We start from the raw sequence: 20,003 nt of genomic DNA on the forward strand, positions 1-20,003 counted from the left end.
TACTGCGAAAAACGGAATAGCAGTATTAATCAAACACCATATACCACATCAAAGAGTTTTTAACAACTCAAAAATACTCAACATAGCTATTGAAATTACTCTTAGCATAAAATTCACTATAGTTTCAGCCTACATTGAACCAAACGAACCTTTCACCATATCTGACATCCTGGATATATTTTCCAATATATATATACACCAATTGTATTCGTCGGCGATGTATACAGTTGGAATATTATCTGGGGATCAAACAAAACTAATGCTAGGGGAACAATACTAGAAAATGTCTTCAATATGCAAAATTTATGTGTTCTTAATGACGGACACCTCGCTCACACTTACTAATATAGACGTATCATGCTGCTCACCATCTCTGTTATCCATGGCTAGCAGTAACACACTTGACGATCTGTTTGGAAGCGACCACTTCCCTACAATTACAAACATCAACCTCGGCACTCCTGTCATACAAATCAAACCTCTTCACAAATACAATCTGAGAAAGGCAGATTGGAGCTCCTATATTACAAATGTGGATAATGAGTTAGATAGCAGAAATCTCAAGGGAAATCAAAATAAAGTTAACGCAAATATCACTAAAGCCATCCGTAAAGCGTGCAAAAAAGTATTCCTGTATCTAAACATATGTACATCTAAAACTTCAGTACCCTGGTGGAACAAGGATTTGGATTATCTACGTAGAAACAAGGTTATAACTTATCGCAAATTCAGAAAATCGCCCTCTTCGGAGAATCTGAAATTGTACAAAAAGTCGAATACCAAATTTAGATATGAATCTAAACGGGCAAAAGCCATATGTTTCTACAACTTCACCAGAACAATAAGTCGTGATCTACCCCTCAGTCTTGTTTGGCAAAATAAATAGAATGACAAGAAAAAATACAAAACATGCATTTGCTACAATGGAACACAACGGAGTAGCTATAAACAATCCATTAGAAATATCCAACCATTTTGGGCACAAAAGGTCAACAGAATCATCAGAGGACAACTTTTCTCCGGAATTTTGTTCTGCAAATATGCTCTCAAACAGGCATGCTTCAATAATTGAGGCAGAAATTTCATTTCAAGAACTTCTATTGGCAATGAAAAAAAGTTAAGGGAACAATTCCAGTGCGAGATAACATATCATATCCTATGTTACAGAAAATGTCTAATATGAGTAAAAACAAACTAGTATCGCTTTATAACACAGTGCTTGAAACCGGTATTATTCCACACACCTGGAAGTCAGCAATTATTGTTCCATTACCAAAACCTAATAAAAACAAAACCAGCTTCTCAGCATATCGACCGATTTCCCTACTGTCATGCCTATCCAAACTATTAGAGAGAATTATTTCTAATCGATTATCATGGTTTCTTACTGCTCGTAATCTTATTGCAATCAATCAAGTAGCATATAAAGCAAATCAGGGTTGCACTGGTGCCCTCCTCCACACAGATTTTTATGCCTCCAAAGCTATATCTACTAGAAGTCACACATCAATATTATCGATTGACTTCGAAAAAGCTTTCGATCGCATTAGTGTGCATGCCATTTTGAACTCGTTAGTAACATGGGGTGTATGATGTAAAATTCCGAACCACATAATAAAATCATTTCTACTGGACGCACTTTCAGAGTGAAAGTTAATAACTTTAACTCTGATCTATTCACTATGGAAAATGGCATCCCGCAGGGTTCTCCCCTATCAGTAATGCTATTGCAAATTGCTTTCAACCACATCAGCAAAATCATCATCAAACAACCACGAATTTACCATTGTCTTTACGCAGACGACTTGTATATATTAAGCTGCAATAAAGACAACATAACCACCAACAATAAATTTTCCAGCATAATAAACGACATTTCCAATTGGGCTAATACATCTGGTGCCAAAATATCTTCCACAAAATCATCAATACTACATATATGCAGGAAACACAATTATGGGAATTAGCTTTCCACAAGTCAAAATTTATGGAACAAATAAATTTATTGTAAGAAATAACTTTGTGGATTCTGGCACCGTATCACACTTATTTTCTTCAATGAGTGTACCCCGATTCTTATTCGCTCAATTATATTGGACCCACAGCCTATCTCCGAGTCCGAACGGCGTGTCCTAAGACACCACTTGTAGAGAAGTTTTACATGCCTGAAATACTCAGAAAATGTCGCCAACATTACTGAAGGGTATTTTGCCAACGTTGAAAATTTGATGTTGCATTGCTGGGAAATCGGAATTGAAAAAAGGTGGCATAAAAAAATTACAAGGCAAACCTACTTACTTTGCTCCTCACTAAGTAATGGGGACGGTGGCACAGTGAGTGTGTGTCCGACTATAAATCCTAGGGTTGTGTGTTCAACGCTCACTGTCTGCACGCGAGTTTTTTTATTAAAAAATAACAGTTCGTGTTGCACATGTGCACTGCACATTTAAGTTATTAAGCAACCCTTAATGTTCGTGTGGGTGGCATAGTATGTAGGGTCTTTGGCTAGAAATCAGAGGGTTCGTGTGTTCAACTCGCACAGCGAGCGAAATAAAATAAAGTAAAATAAAAATAAGAAGTGTGATGAAATTAAAAAAATCTCTACATCAACTGTTCTAAAAATAGAATTTTTTTCAACTTTTCAACTTCTATTGGCCACAGAATAACTAGTTATTCTAGTGGTCATAAAATAACTACAAACTGAGTGCGACATGCCCTTGTAAAAATAATGGGGAAGAAAGGGGGTTTGCGAGTAGTTACGGCTGCCAAAAATCCCTTACAAAACCCATGATTTTGGGTGGACTTTTTTTGCTGGGTAGTAACCCGGCGCCTTAATTTGTATATTCTATAATGCTCTGTTCCAGAACCTGCAAGAAGCTACTATTTTTTACTACGATAACAATTTTTCCTTTATGTTATCGACAAAAATAGTAAAAATTAGTAGATAGTAATCGGTATGGTAATTTTTTTATTGGTAGGGGAAAAGAGACCAAGCATTTCTTAATATTTCTGGTATGGTATTCTCATTTGGTAGTTCTCATTTTGCCAAAACAATTACATATAACGCTAATGCATATACATAGCTCCAAGTCGATGATTTGATTTCCGTAGTTTGTTTTGTTTTTTAATTTTTAGATGCTTAAAACAACAAGATACACTGTCAGTTTACCACAATTACGCCTTCTTCCGCCCATTGTCAACGAGGGTTCACCAAAAACCAAGAACAACTACGATGATAACACTTTTGCCGAAGAATATCGCAAAATGGAACTGTCGCCACCAAAAGATACATCTTCTTCTACGTGGACTCCCTATGAAACAAATGCGCCGAAGAGCCAAAGAAAGAAATTTAAAACTAGCATATCACCCCCGAAACAACAAAAAGAGGACCAAACGCAAAGAAAATCACCATCTCCATTACAAACTTCCTCACAAACTCCCAAAAAGTCTGCATCTGCAAGGGATGTTTATAGTTTACTCGAACAAAAGGCATCGAATGTTTGGAAGCCATATGAAGCTGAGTCTATTGATTTTTGGGGCATTGACCAAGCTGCACAAACAATGCCATCTCTAGAAAAAAATAAAGGAAGCATAAGTACAGATGGAGGAAAATCGTTGATTGACCTTTTGCGTGACGTCGAGACAGATAAGGAAGTAACAATGATGGATCCAAATGTTAAAGAAGATAAAGATATGGAACAGAATATGAGCTCCTCTTTCGCGCGTCACAGTGTTGGATGTCCAAACGAAAATAACACGTTTGTGACCTTACGACAAATATATCCTAATAAAGAAGTTTGCGGACTATGGGATCTCTTTGTAAAGTGTAATGGTGACATTGATTGGGCGGTTGATATTTTGCTGAAAGAGGATGAATTGGCCAAACTTCGAGGTGATACAGAATTACAGGTTAATGGAAGCGAACTTGACGACTTCGTGTGTACATGCCAACAAACACAAAACAAACCCGAAGCATGTAATATCGATGCAGAAAATATGGCTTACGGGCATGAAGTAAGTTCGAAAGCTAACGATGCTAATTTAGATGACAAAGAGCTAAAGCTTCCCCAAAGACCGCAACGTCAGAGATTTACTCGTCCCAAACAGATGTGTGATCCCAACCTACTAGAAGTAAAAGAAAATATAGAAAGCTGTTTTGTTCTAGGTGATAACCATTATTCACAACACATATTGAAAATTCGAAATTCTAGAAATGGTTTAGCTTCAGGCGCTGCAAATTCTTCTATCGCGACTATACAAGATAGCGCAGATAACGGTGAAAATCGGATTGTCTCTCCGAATGAGGGCAACGACGATAATAATGATGATGACGACGATATTGGTGGCATTGACAATGACAATAATGAAGACGATGCTATGTTAGAAATGTCACTAGGCGAACATTTGGTCCAACAACTTCTGGAAAAATTCCGCAATGAATCTTCTTTAGAAGAACAATTACCACCAACACTACCACTTAATCTGAAAGTTTTTATGCCTCGATCCCTGGCAAAGCAATTGTACATGTTGTGGATGGAGTCAGCGTATAATCATTTGGAGGAAGAACGTCAACAAATGTTGCGCGAAGATGAAGAATTTGCTCGACTGCTTAAGCATCCAAAATATTCCGATTATAAACAATCACCTAGCAACCTACGTGAAATGCTAGACATTGAGTTTGCCTGGAATCTATACAAAAGAGATAAAGAAGAACTTGATTTACAAAGGAGCGAAATGGAAAAACTATCACAACCAACAGACTTGGCCGCACATCTTACACAGATGAAACTATGCGAAACCTTCCCCGACATTCCACGTGAAACACTGCTTGATATTCTTTCATCGACGGATAACAATTACAGCGAAACAGTATCTATTTTACGTAGCACCATGAATGAACCTGATAATATGGAAACCCAGTTAGAGGATTTGGTAAGTATTAATATCATATAAATACTTTTGTTAGATAACAACTATATTTTTATCTGACCTTTCCAGCACAACACTAATGTACACCAAAGAAGAAATCAAACTGCAGAGGCCAATGTTTGGGATGATAATGAAAACAATCTTGGTGATCCTACATGGTCAGCAGAATCCGCAAAACGTCTAGCGCTCAAGGAGTTTGAAGAAGCGCGAAACCTTGCAGCTCACCACTGTCAATTAAGAGCCGAATGCTATCAAAAAGCAAAGGAAGCCATACAAGCCGGCAACGGTGGGGCGGGACTTTACTATTCACAAATCGCGAATTTGCATAAACAAAAAATTGATATGTACAATCATCGTGCTGCAAACTGTATAATGAATGTTCATAAGTACACCCAAAATAATCCCGATCATCTAGATCTCCACTATCTTCACCTACTGGAGGCAATGGGTTGCCTAGATCTGTTTCTAGATCGACACATTACATCTTTGCGATTGGCCTCAAGAAACTATAAATATGTTTTCATCATTACTGGACGGGGAAAACACAGTGCGGGTGGGGTTTCGGTTATCAAGAGCAAAGTGAAAGCCAGACTTGAGGAACGGTGTCTTAAGTAAGTCGATTTATTTAACTAAATTGTTTTTTAACATAATTTATTATTTGACAGATGGAGTGAAGTTAATCCTGGTTTGTTAAAGGTAAAAGTATTTTCGAGTTCTCGCCATTCGCAGAATTTTTGACAAAGGCAGGTATATGTGAATACTGGTATTTAATTATCAGCTAACTCCATCGCGAATGCTGTATATTACCTGCTTTAAACGTATGGGTTAAACCAGCACCCGTAATTAAATACATATGTACAAAGTTATGCTAAACATCATTAGGGATAGACTAATAATGTTTTTAAAACATTTGACCTTCGCATGTCCTTAAAAAGAAATACATAAATGCAATGTTACCTGCTTTTGACAGTCAAAATTCTACAATTTTATTATTTATTTATAAATATGTATTATATATGTAAGTTTTTTACCAACAAAATATACAAACATTTTATTGTTGTTATTTTTAAATATATTATATATATGGAGTTTTATTTAAACATCAAATTGATGGTCGAATAATACATTTTTATTTGTTTCTCTTCTCTGTCCACTGAGAACCAACCAACCATACCAGTTTGGAAAACGATATCATTTTCGAACATTTACTGAATGTTTTTTCTTCCCAAGAAAATTTGTTTCGAGAAACACAGTCCTCAGGGCGGCATTCTGACAGGTTTGAATCTTCTTCCACTGCGATGCGCTAACCTTTGCGGACCACGCTGGCGCCGCATAGCTTACCACAACGTTTCAAACATGGCTGGAGATTAGTTTTCTCTATATCCTCGAACAGCTTGGCATGGTTGACGGTATCGAAGGCCTTCGATAGGTCAAGAGCCACCATGACTGTTCGGTCGCACGGCCTTTTCTGGTTCAGTAGAGGTACTGATATGTGTGGATATGGCGTCTAATGCTGTTGTAGTACTATGCATTTTCCGAAATCCATGTTGATGTTGGGCAACTGGAAAACACCTTCTCATCGTGGGGAGGAGTAGCGCCTCTAGGATCTTTGCTACTGGCGACAGAAGTGAAATCGGCCTGTACGATTCACCTCTGCTGGCATCCTTGCCAGGCTTCAGTAGCGGGACCACCCTGCCAACTTTCCAGGCATCCGGTACAACATGGGTGGCTAACCATAGGTTGAGAACACTTCTTAAATACTCAACTCCAGGTTCATCCAGCTGCTTAAGCATTACCATCGATATTCGGTGCGGGCCCAACGCTTTGGATGATTTAGCGTTTCGGATGGCATCTGCAACATCGCTCATCGTAAATTATGGTGGTACCTCCTCGCCCTATCACTCTCAGGGTGCTCTATGAACTGCCGGTTAAAATAACACGTGCACCTCTTTGGGTCAGTTACTGTCACGCCGTTGAAAGTAACAGCCGTTCTGTCATCCTTTTCCGGACTCGAGAGTGATTTAACCGTTGCCCACAATTTACTTATTCCTGCACCAATTTTGCATTGCTTCAGATGGTATAGCCACTTTTTCCGCTTATGTTCGCCCACTAGCCTGTTGACTTCAAGAGTAAGTTCTCTAACTCTTGGGTCTTCGGGGTTCCTACGACGAAGCTCATCACGTTCATTCGCTAGTCCCGTCGCCTCCGCTGGGAAATTTGGTCTTATTTCGGGTATTCGACCAGCAGGTATGTAGCGAGCGGCTGCTTTAGTGATGATGTCTCGGAAAGTTCTCTCAGCTACCCGAGGATCTGAGGGGGTGGGCAATTGTCTGAAGCGGTGATTGGTAAATTCTCTGAAACCTTGCCAATCAGCTTTCCCATGGTTCAGGAAAGTACGGCGTTCAGAGGTTATGAAGTCGGGTGGTCTGTTTACGGAGACGATGATAGGGCACAGCTATGCATCGGCGGTATGTACACATTAAGCAGCTCTATCTCGGCAGTACCACACTTTACTGCTACCCACATACACTCCATGTATGGGTCACTAGAGCCAAGCTCAAGCGAGATAGGTCTGTACTGGACAGACTGGTGTATTAGGGAGGCAAGTCCTCCTCCTCGGTTTCTTGTGCGATCCTTCCGCAAAACTTTGTAACCATCACAACGTAAGCTACAGGTGGCGGTGAGCTTTGTTTCCTGGATCGCGGCGACCATGATGTTTTTCCGACTCATAAAGTCCACTGACCTTATTGCGGAGACCGTTGCAATTGAATTGCAGGAATGATGCATTTCCGGGCCGTTGAACAACAACATGTGGTGTTAGATGCTGCATTTGTTGTTGTTGGGGAGACTGCGGGGGCGTCTCGTATTCCGACGACGACGTAGAAGACGCACTGTCGCTGTAATCCCGGGTGCTACTAAGGCCAGAGCACCCATGAAAATGCACCCATTCCATACATCCATTACATCTCACCCATGGCAGAACTACCAGGTAGTGGTATCACACCAGCTGATCGAATATGAAAAGTCAAATCCCTTTATAAAAAAATTATTTTTGTTGTAATTTCCCCAACAACATAAAGTTCTCTCAGCTACCCGAGGATCTGAGGGGGTGGGCAATTGTCTGAAGCGGTGATTGGTAAATTCTCTGAAACCTTGCCAATCAGCTTTCCCATGGTTCAGGAAAGTACGGCGTTCAGAGGTTATGAAGTCGGGTGGTCTGTTTACGGAGACGATGATAGGGCACAGCTATGCATCGGCGGTATGTACACATTAAGCAGCTCTATCTCGGCAGTACCACACTTTACTGCTACCCCCATACACTCCATGTATGGGTCACTAGAGCCAAGCTCAAGCGAGATAGGTCTGTACTGGACAGACTGGTGTATTAGGGAGGCAAGTCCTCCTCCTCGGTTTCTTGTGCGATCCTTCCGCAAAACTTTGTAACCATCACAACGTAAGCTACAGGTGGCGGTGAGCTTTGTTTCCTGGATCGCGGCGACCATGATGTTTTTCCGACTCATAAAGTCCACTGACCTTATTGCGGAGACCGTTGCAATTGAATTGCAGGAATGATGCATTTCCGGGCCGTTGAACAACAACATGTGGTGTTAGATGCTGCATTTGTTGTTGTTGGGGAGACTGCGGGGGCGTCTCGTATTCCGACGACGACGTAGAAGACGCACTGTCGCTGTAATCCCGGGTGCTACTAAGGCCAGAGCACCCATGAAAATGCACCCATTCCATACATCCATTACATCTCACCCATGGCAGAACTACCAGGTAGTGGTATCACACCAGCTGATCGAATATGAAAAGTCAAATCCCTTTATAAAAAAAAAATTATTTTTGTTGTAATTTCCCCAACAACATAAAGAAAGTTTTTACATAACATATTCAAAATTTTACGATGCAACTACCTGGGTAATTGTGCCATGATCTTACCATTGTTGACATGTGGTGGATGCGGATCTGGCAAACGGAACATATCCATAATGGCCCGGGGTTCATTTCTATCCCGGCACGGACCAGAAGAGCTCGGAGCAGGCATTCCGGGATAAATTGCCGCTCCCATGGTGAAAAAATACACGAACACAAACACATAATTGCTGAGGTGACGGCCCCTGGTCGAAGATTCCTCCGAGTCAATCCGGGGCATAGAACCGGCCGTCGCGGGATTTGATTACTTTGGTAATTGTGCCATATAATTGGTGTGTCTTTTTACTTACTAAATGTTGCTGAAACAAATTTTTCTGCAACTTTTCCTTTATACATCTGTCAAAATTTGAAACATTTGTAATAATTTGGTGTGTCTTTTTACTTACTAAATGTTGTTGAAACAATTTTTCAGCAACTTTTCCTTTATACAACTGTCAAAATCTGCAAAATTAGTAATAATTATTACTAATTATCACGTAAAAAGACACAGCTATTATTACAAATTATCGAGTACTGATGTTGTATTTGTTTCGGCTGAAGGTCATTAAAAATCAGTGTTTTTTATTTTAAATTTTGTTCTCTTTATTCATCCAATATTTCGATTGTCGTCGACAATCATCTTCAGGGATCTGTTGCAAAAACACAATATATTATAAAAAGATAAACATACTAGTATAACACAAACATTACATTATTTTAGGAGAAAAAACGTCTATCCGAATTTAACGTCAAAGCTAAACTAAGTTTTCTTTCGGCTGTGCTTATGAACTAGATTCCTGTAAATGTGTGCACAGTGGTCCGTATCACTTTTGTAATTCATTCTTTTGTCGTTGGGTGTATTTATGATATGTAGCATCTCTAGTGTGTAACGTCTCTTGTAGTTATTTTCTTGAGCTAAAATGTCGACTTCTTTAAAATTGGGCTTGTGTCCTGTCAGTGTGCAATGTGCTGCTAATGCCGTCTTTTGTTCAAGGGGTTTGTCTGATTTTTGATCCGACTTATGTCCGGAAAGTCTAGTTTTAAGTTTTGTTTTTGTCGTACCAACATATAACTTTTTTGCATACGTTGGTTTCGTCACCGTTACAAGCTATCTTATAAACTACATTGCACTTATCTTCTTTTTTTATCTTAGATTTTGTTTTGCTAAACATCTTGTTAACATTATAATTGGTTCTTAAAGCTAGTTGATATTTGTCTTTATTATAAATGTCCGAACAACAATATCTTTCCGAAAAACCGGGGATATACGTTATAGATTTGTATGACTTTTTGTTTTCTTCTCTTATTGCTGATTTACGATTATTTTTAGCGTGTTTTAGTAACTCTTCTACAGTTTTTTGTGGGAAGTCATTTTTCGCTAAAATCGTTTTTATCTTTAATTCGTTATTTAAGTGAAATTGCTCGTCACTTATACTGAAAATCCTGTTGATGAAATTCATAGCTGTATTCACCTTCACTCTTCTGGGATGCTTTGAATAAAAGTTTATCAATCGTCCGGACGCTGCTGGTTTTTGGTACCAATCTAACTTAAGTTCACTGCCTTGTCGTATTATAATTGCATCTAGGTATGGTAGCTTATTATGTTGTTCTATTTCATGTGTAAACTGGATGTTCTTGTCGAATGAGTTCAAAATCTGCAATGTGTTTTCGATTTCAGTTTTCTTAATTATGCAAAATATATCGTCCACGTACTTAGTTAATAGCCTCGGCTTCGTCGTCAGCTTTTCAATAGAAGCGTCCAATAATTCTTCCATTACTACGTCAGCAATAATCGGTGACGCTGGCGATCCCATTGGAAGTCCTTTTCGCTGCTCGTACACTTTGTCTTCAAATATGAAATATCTAGAATCTTTAATGCAAAGACTCAGTATTTCTATAAATAAGTCTTTAGGTATTCTTGTGTGGTCCTTAAGTATATTCCATTTTTCCGTGATGGTCTTTAATGCTAAATTTATTGGTACGCTTGGAAATAACGACACTACGTCAAAGGAAATTAATATTTCGTCTTCGTTGATATTCATATTGTTAATTTTTGCCTTAAAATCCACTGCATCTTTGATATTATATATTGAGTCCTTCGTCAAGTGTTTCAAAATATCAACCATATATTTGGACAGTCCGTAGGAAGGCGAATTTATTGATGAACATATCGGTCGTAGTGGTATTCCGTCCTTATGAATTTTCGGAAGACCGTATATTCGTGGAGCGATTGATGTACTTGTCGTCAATTTATTTTTCTCTACGATAGTTATGATGTTTTGATTATATAATTTTTCGACCAATTTATTATTTTTGCTTCGTAGTGTCGAAGTTGGATCCCTTTTCAATCTTCGATATGTACACATATCCCTTAAAATATCCTTCATTTTCATATCATAGTCCTTTTTGTACATAGCGACAGTCTTTCCCCCTTTATCAGCGTTTAATATTAATACGTCTTTGTTATCCTTTATGAATTGCTCTGTTTGGCCCACTGTGTCAATTATAAGTTTGTCTCTTATATTCAATTTTCTTCTTCGTAAGTGGTCGTCAATGAGTGATACTAATTTTACTCTTGCATTCTCCTGCTCTTCTTTATTTTCTAATGTCTGAATGCACTCTTCGCTCTCAGCGATAACGTTGAGTAGGGGGAATGCTGTGCTTGTTGTTGGCAATGCAAACTTTGGCCCCATCGACAGCAGCCACTGAACGTCGTTTGGTATGTTAACCCCGTATATCCCCGGTTTTTCGGAAAGATATTGTTGTTCGGACATTTATAATAAAGACAAATATCAACTAGCTTTAAGAACCAATTATAATGTTAACAAGATGTTTAGCAAAACAAAATCTAAGATAAAAAAAGAAGATAAGTGCAATGTAGTTTATAAGATAGCTTGTAACGGTGACGAAACCAACGTATGCCAAAAGGTATATGTTGGTACGACAAAAACAAAACTTAAAACTAGACTTTCCGGACATAAGTCGGATCAAAAATCAGACAAACCCCTTGAACAAAAGACGGCATTAGCAGCACATTGCACACTGACAGGACACATGCCCAATTTTAAAGAAGTCGACATTTTAGCTCAAGAAAATAACTACAAGAGACGTTACACACTAGAGATGCTACATATCATAAATACACCCAACGACAAAAGAATGAATTACAAAAGTGATACGGACCACTGTGCACACATTTACAGGAATCTAGTTCATAAGCACAGCCGAAAGAAAACTTAGTTTAGCTTTGACGTTAAATTCGGATAGACGTTTTTTCTCCTAAAATAATGTAATGTTTGTGTTATACTAGTATGTTTATCTTTTTATAATATATTGTGTTTTTGCAACAGATCCCTGAAGATGATTGTCGACGACAATCGAAATATTGGATGAATAAAGAGAACAAAATTTAAAATAAAAAACACTGATTTTTAATGACCTTCAGCCGAAACAAATACAACATCAATATTAAAAATAGTCAGGTCAACAATAAACAACAACAGCAATTATCGAGTACGCAGACCCACTTAATATTAGCCCTCCGTTGGACACCGGAGTCTGGCCAGGCCTTTTGCATTTTAAACTGGGTTACGATTCAGCTATGAACCTGAGATTCCAGGTAGCTTCATGAAATTTTCTTACCTTTCAAATGAAGGAAACATGATGTCAAAAGGATCACCAGAAAAGGAGCTACAAGGATTTTTTGACATACATATCACATTCGTAACACATGAGTCTGGTCAGACCCCACCCATTTTTTATTGAAAATTTTCCGAAATTTTTCTTAAAATTTGATTTTTCCTACATTAGGTTTGTCCTTTTACGTACTGAACTTTACTGAACATTGTTTCTTCAGTAATGTTTAGCAACATTTCAATTATACAATTGTCAAAACTGTACTGAAGAAAAAATGTTCAGTAAAGTTCAGTACGTAAAAAGACAAACCAATTATTTGACAAATTGAATATCCTTTTATGAAACTTGTCGCATTTCACCGTACCATGTCTTCAAAATTGCACATAGAAAGGTCGCAAAAGCAGGATATGGGTTTGAAATCAGTGAATGTACCACAACCTAACAAAATCCCTTGCAAATAGGGTTACACTTGTATTCTAGACAATTATACACATAACTGGACTAATAAAACCCATTACTTAGCTTTTCTGCTCTTTTTATGGGTTGGATTGGTCCAAATATAGAACTCTCCACATGAATTATAAGAAAGTCCTTAGGATATTTGCCTTTTTTTTACCTATTGATATCATCGTTATTGCACTACAATAAGCTGTAAAGTTATAAAATAGACACTCTTCATTCTGAATAATAGGCCTAAACTAAAATATAGTGCTTCAAAATGAAATATAAATAGGATTTTCGAGCATAGAGACAAGGAAACTACGAATTTTTTACTTCGTAGGCATATGTCCTGTTTTACTAACTTGATAATATCATTTAAATTTATAGTTTTTCGGCATGTTTTCTGACAACTAAGGATTATTTATTAAATATTATGGTCCTTTAAACATATTCTACAACTTTTTATATGAAAATGTTAATTAACCCTCCGTTGGACACCAGAGTCTGGCCAGGCCTTTTTCATTTTATTTTCCATTTTAAACTGGCTTTCGATAAAGCTATGAACCTGAGATTCCATGTAGCTTCATGAAATTTTCTTACCTTTCAAATGAAGGGAAAATGAAGTCAAAAGGATCACCAGAAAAGGAGCTACAAGGATTTTTTGACATACATATCACATTCGTAACACATGAGTCTGGTCAGACCCCACCCATTTTTTATTGAAAATTTTACGAAAATTTTCTTAAAATTTGATTTTTCCTACATTATTTGGAAAAAAGAATACCCTTATATGAAACTTGTCGCATTTCACCCTACCATGTCTTCAAAAATGCACATAAAAAGGTCGCAAAAGCAGGATATGGGTTTGAAATCAGTGAATGCACCACAACCTAACAAAATCCCTTGCAAATAGGGTTACACTTGTATTCTAGACAATTATACACATAACTGGACTAATAAAACCCATTACTCAGCGTTTCTCCTCTCTTTATAGGGTGTATTGGTCCAAATATAGGATTCTCCACATGAATTATAAGATAATCCTTACGAAATTTGCCTTTATTTACCTCTTGATATCATCGTTATTGCACTACAATAAGCTGTAAAGTTATAAAATAGACACTCTTTATTCTGAATAACAAGCCAAATCTAAAATATAGTGCTTCAAAATGAAATATAAATAGGATTTTCGAGCATAGAGACAAGAAAACTACGAATTTTTTACTTCGTAGGCATATGTCCTGTTTTACTTACTTGTTAATATCATTTAAATTTATAGTTTTTCGGCATGTTTTTTGAAAAATAAGGATTTTTTATTAGAGAATAGGGTCCTTTAAACATATTCTACAACTTTTTATATGAAAATGTTAATTAAGTTTACTAAAAAATTATAAATAATTATATGGGTCTGGCCAGACTCATGTGTTACGAATATGACAAAGAATATTGGTGTCCAACGAAGGGTTAAGTTTACTAAAAAATTAAAAATAATTATATGAGTCTGGCCAGACTCATGTGTTACGAATATGACAAACAATATTGGTGTCCAACGAAGGGTTAACAATAAGTGTTGATAAATTGTCTGTTCCTTTACTTTTGAAAATGGTAAAACCGGCAAAAGTAGTAAAAGTTGTAAACTGCTTCTATAATAATTGTATGGTGTCTAAAGTAAAGGAACGCTTTTCGTGATAAAACCAGGGTTTTAAATGCTAACGCCATATTAGCAAAAGCACCGAATATTTGCAGCTTTGCCTCCTAAAATTTCTTCGAAATATGTTTAGCAACAATGAAACAACGGCGACATGTAGCAACAAATTTCACAAAAATATTGCTAGCGATGCTGATGCTATTTGATATTGTTGCTAGAATAAAAAAGCAACACATATCAGAAAAGAGAATAAGCAACAAAGTTTCAACGGCTTAGCCATGTTTTCAGCCAACAATTGTTTTTGAGATCAGGGTTACCAATGTAATGCATTAAAAATCACGATATAATTAATTCCACTTTTTCATTCAAAGGACATGTACATTTTTGGTGAAAACGTTCAGAATATATTTTTTTATTTTTAAACAATAATAATTTGTATTCTTTAGGTTCCACCATATGATGGGGGCATTTTGACGTTAAATGACGCCTTTTTTATTACTGCGTTGGCAACCCTAATCAATAAAAACACCCTCGGTGGCTAATTCGCAGCGACGAATGGTCAGCCGACTGCTAATATGTAGCGTGGTTGTCCATTATGCCTAACGAAAGAAAGATTAGGCGTAAAAAACGAAATAAGCAAAAATGTACAAAAATAAATATGCGTTCGGTTGCTTATTTAGCCGTGTGTGTGAATATTATGCCTGTCTGGGTACTCGATAATCTATATATAAAAATCAGAGTACGTAAAAATACTTTAAATAAAATTTCCAATCGTTTCGTATTTTCCATAGGAACAAAACAAAACGAAACATAACCCTCGTTGGCCGAGCTCGCTGTTTAGTTTCGTTTTGTTTACATTCGTGAGTACGAACAAAACGAAAAGCGAAAAGTACTCAACTCCACAACAACAGATAGGAAACTAAATAGTACTTAACACATGCCCAGCAAGCATTTTTTATCGCCCATTACCCGAAGCAGTCACTCCCAGGCGATAGAAATACACATCCGCGATCTCGCATTCTAATTGAAGTAGGCACACCGTTCGGGAAGAAATGAACCACGTCCGCGACACTACTTGTGAATGCCGCTTTCGAGACTTCCTAGAAGTACTTTTAGCGATAAAATTGGTTGTGACGAAAAAAAACATTTTTTTCGGTTTTCATTTTATCTTTTGTTATTCTTTTAATTTTTATTTTTTTACTATTCTAATTAATGTTCCAAATTACATACGTTTTTAAAGAACTATCCTTAAATGAAATTAATTTTTGTACTTTTAAAAATGTTATGCTGCCTGGCCTGGGAATCAAACCCATGACCTTAAGAATGCAAAGCGAACATGCTTACCACTGCACCACCGTACCTTATAAACACCAGATAGACTAAAGTCTTATATTAGTTTAAGGTTGTACACGCCTCAAATGAACGTAAACAATCGAAGTGTCTGCATTGACCAGAGAAAGTGTCTGCCCATGCGATAGTCGTAAGTATGTAGTAGCATTGTTAGTGTAAAAAAGCAATAATAGAATTTCGATCTCCTTTTCTGACACTAGGTAGTTATTCAAGAAGTTCAAAAAGGGACAGCAATGCAATTGTTATTGTAAAATGATAAAGGATCGCTATTTTCTAGAATAGAAGTTCAGAATGCGATTACTTCTGATAGAGGAAGTGACTCACTCACTCCCAATTGCTGGCTGGGATGTGAATAAATCAAAAACGTTTGGTGGTTGATAAAATTCACTGTGGTATGCTGATGCTAACTTATAGGGTTGTTAAGCAATCACATGTGTGTGTGTTTGAGTGTGTCATTGACCATAACGCACGGCAAACGTTTCCCAAAAATACTTCTCGTTTCGGTGGTGAATGAAACAACTCGCAAAGCATAGCCGAAGTTACATTTCACCAATCGTACGGTTTCCATCTTTTTACGTTGAAAAGTTTTGTTTTTGTTTTGGTTGTGAGAATGAAACGATTCAGAGAAGCTGAAAAGTTTGTGGCTTTGTGTGATTGGTACGGGAATCGTTTTGTTTCTTTCCGTTCATTGATAAAAATGGTGTAAAAAATGTATAGTAATTCATAAAATGAGAACGGCTAGGCCGATTTCTGTAAAATTTGTTGTCAGTTATTCGTATTTTCGAGGAGAAGGTCTTTACGGAAGAAAATCTCTCTGGAAAAGTCGGAAAATTGGAAAAATCGAAAATTGAGTTTTTGTATGAAATTTTATTCCTTAAGGGCTGTTTACACCATCTATCAATGTCATATGAGCTGCCATTTCTTTCACCCATTCGACATTCTCTATGTTTGTCAAAATTGACGTCATCCATACAATTTTCAATTTGTGCGTTCATACCTGCAAGTGTTATTTTCGTATGACATAACCTAAAAATATAAAAACAGCTGTTTTTGTCATTATTTACATTTATTGTTGAGTTGCAATTTTGTGCAAATTTTAATTTTGGTTGAAGGAAACTGAATTGGTAGAATTGGTGTTGGGAGTTATAGAGGCATTCATGTTTTTGCCACCAAACAATCATTTCAAAGACTGCTTCTTTCGACCAATCTATCTAAAAATAACATTGTAAACGCCATTTTTTACTTTACTGAATATTTTAATATAAATACCTTTCCATTTTCTTTTTTAAAAGATTTTGTTTTTCATTTTTTGTTTGAGAATGTCAGAAAACAGCTGATAAATTTATGTTTACATACGAGAATGACGTATCAAATAGAGCGCTCCCTAAATGAAAAAAATACATATGAGTTGCCAAATCATTTTGATAGATGAAAATTTTCATAGTGGTTACACTATGTGTACAACATTCGCAGGTAGAAAATTTGGCATCTCATACGACATTGATAGATGGTGTAAACAACCCTTTAATAGCGAGACGAAGTTCGCCGGGTCCGCTAGTTTGTAATAATTATTACAAATGTTTCTAAAATTGACAGTTGTATAAAGGTTAGGTTAGGTTAGGTTTGGGGATGTGTAGTCAATATATATGTATATTGACTACGCCACTCGGAGACCTTTCGGTCCATTGTGATCATCCATAAAGAAAAAAGGAGGTTCAGAATTACCTGAAAAGAGAAGAGAAAAGAGAGAAGAATAAAGAAAAAAGGGGGGTGTGGTTTGGAGAGTAATGATAAATGAATTAATTATAAGAAATAATGAAGATGTTGTATAAAGGAAAAGTTGCTGAAAAAATTGTATCAGCTGTATCAGAGCTAAAGACAAAATATGGGTTTTTATTTATTTTATCGAAGAACTAAAGTCAATTCATTCGCTAATAATATTATTACCGATATTCGAAATCGAAGCTTTTTCTGCAAAAACTGAGCGACGAATGAATCTTTTCAAATCATTCTCGTGTGTCGTTATCGAATAAAATATCCGAAAAACTATCGAGAAACATTCGAGAACGATATCGTGTTCGATAGCAATGGTATGGAGGGAAGTATGTCCCAATTTACATTGGGCGAGTTTACTTGCGGCAATTGTCATTTTGTTGGAGAGAGAGGTGAGGCATATGGTAACCCTTTGCCTCTCAGCACCCTCTCTCACCTACAAACTGACAATTGCCGCAAGTAAACTCGCCTAATGTAAATTGGGACTAGGTTTACATAATTTTTGTCAATCAATTTTCAGAAATGTCTTATAAATTTGACTTTCCTGCGAGTTGGAAAATCGAAGATTGTAAATTAAAACATAAGAGGTCCATAGATTTAACAACTGAAGACATTTTTCGTCTATGCGATCTTGAGCGTCTTACACCAACATCAGTCAACATCATTTTCGTAAATGCGGATCGATTTATTAATAATAACATTCGTGTCCTTTGGTAAAAAAGTGCTAAGTCGATAATACCAATACCAAATGTTGTCCATGTTCCATCTTTGCGTTTTGTGCTTGCAATACATTTCGGTATCTTAAAGAATCCTATTGGTTGCATCTATACAGCTTCAAAGCAAAATAGTAAATTTACAGCTCAATCGACATAAGTGGCTGGTACCACGGATTTCAAATTAACTTCGAATGATAAATTTCAAACTTCTTTTACAATGCCATTTAAAAAAACTGTCGGGCGGGACCGATATAATATGAAAATTATTTCTAGACCGTCACACATTGCAAATTTCATCAATATTGGACAGAAAATATATATGTATTGAGATATGAGATGTTCAGTGCATACATTGATTAACTCTACGCGGCTGAATGTGTGCTGAAACACGATTTTCGTATGCTTTGACTTTTGACTTAAAGCCGGATGAGCATGCAACTTAATGAATTAAGCCAGAAATCCTCTTATGTGACGAGGCCTTAAGATCTTTGAAAAAGTGGAGTTAATCAATGTATGCACTGAACAACTCATATCTCAATACATATATATTTTCTGTCCAATATTGATGAAATTTGCAATGTGTGACGGTCTGGGCGGGACTTTACTATTCACAAATCGCGAATTTGCATAAACAAAAAATTGATATGTACAATCATCGTGCTGCAAACTGTATAATGAATGTTCATAAGTACACCCAAAATAATCCCGATCATCTAGATCTCCACTATCTTCACCTACTGAAGGCAATGGGTTGCCTAGATCTGTTTCCAGATCGCCACATTACATCTTTGCGATTGGCCTCAAGAAACTATAAATATGTTTTCATTATTACTGGGCGGGGAAAACACAGTGCCGGTGGGGTTTCGGTTATCAAGAGCAAAGTGAAAGCCAGACTTGAGGAACGGTGTCTTAAGTAAGTCGATTTATTTAACTAAATTGTTTTTTAACATAATTTATTATTTGACAGATGGAGTGAAGTTAATCCTGGTTTGTTAAAGGTAAAAGTATTTTCGAGTTCTCGCCATTCGCAGAATTTTTGACAAAGGCAGGTATATGTGAATACTGGTATTTAATTATCAGCTAACTCCATCACGAATGCTGTATATTACCTGCTTTAAACGTATGGGTTAAACCAGCACCTGTAATTAAATACATATGTACAAAGTTATGCTAAACATCATTAGGGATAGACTAGTAATGTTTTTAAAACATTTGACCTTCGCATCTCCTTAAAAAGAAATGTTACCTGCAATGTTACCTGCTTTTGACAGTCAAAATTCTACAATTTTCTTATTTATTTATAAATATGTATTATATATGTAAGTTGTTTACCAACAAAATATACGAACATTTTATTGTTGTTATTTTTAAATATATTATATGTATGGACTTTTATTTAAACATCAAATTGATGGTCGAATAATACATTTTATTTGGTTCTCTTCACTGTCCACTGAGAACCAACCCACCATACCAGTTGCTGATATTTTTCGAATGTTTGCCACAAGTTTGGAAAACGATATCATTTTCGAACATTTAGTGAATGTTTTTTCTTCCCAAGAAAATTTGTTTCGAGAAACATGTTTTACCTTGGA

General features: G+C 36.7%; 2 protein-coding genes across 2 annotated transcripts in view; both read left to right on the forward strand.

Annotated features, from left to right (window-relative positions):
- Positions 1-6,007, forward strand: part of LOC141403921 (uncharacterized) — a 58,813-nt gene extending 52,806 nt beyond the window's left edge. The window contains exons 3-5 of the mRNA XM_073987024.1: positions 3,136-4,932; positions 4,999-5,540; positions 5,595-6,007. Coding sequence (XP_073843125.1) covers positions 3,136-4,932; positions 4,999-5,540; positions 5,595-5,667 — 2,412 coding nt within the window. The 3' untranslated portion in view covers positions 5,668-6,007. The remainder of the gene's footprint in view (positions 1-3,135; positions 4,933-4,998; positions 5,541-5,594) is intronic.
- Positions 6,008-18,837: 12,830 nt separating this feature from the next.
- Positions 18,838-19,746, forward strand: LOC141403923 (uncharacterized). Its single transcript, XM_073987028.1, has 2 exons — positions 18,838-19,321; positions 19,376-19,746. Exons 1-2 carry the CDS (start codon positions 19,053-19,055, stop codon positions 19,446-19,448), a joined length of 342 nt encoding a protein of 113 aa, XP_073843129.1. The 5' UTR covers positions 18,838-19,052; the 3' UTR covers positions 19,449-19,746.
- Positions 19,747-20,003: the final 257 nt, after the last annotated feature.

Source organism: Musca autumnalis, unplaced genomic scaffold (assembly GCF_047663935.1).
Source record: "Musca autumnalis isolate F117 unplaced genomic scaffold, ASM4766393v1 scaffold_4, whole genome shotgun sequence".
NCBI lineage: Eukaryota > Metazoa > Arthropoda > Insecta > Diptera > Muscidae > Musca > Musca autumnalis.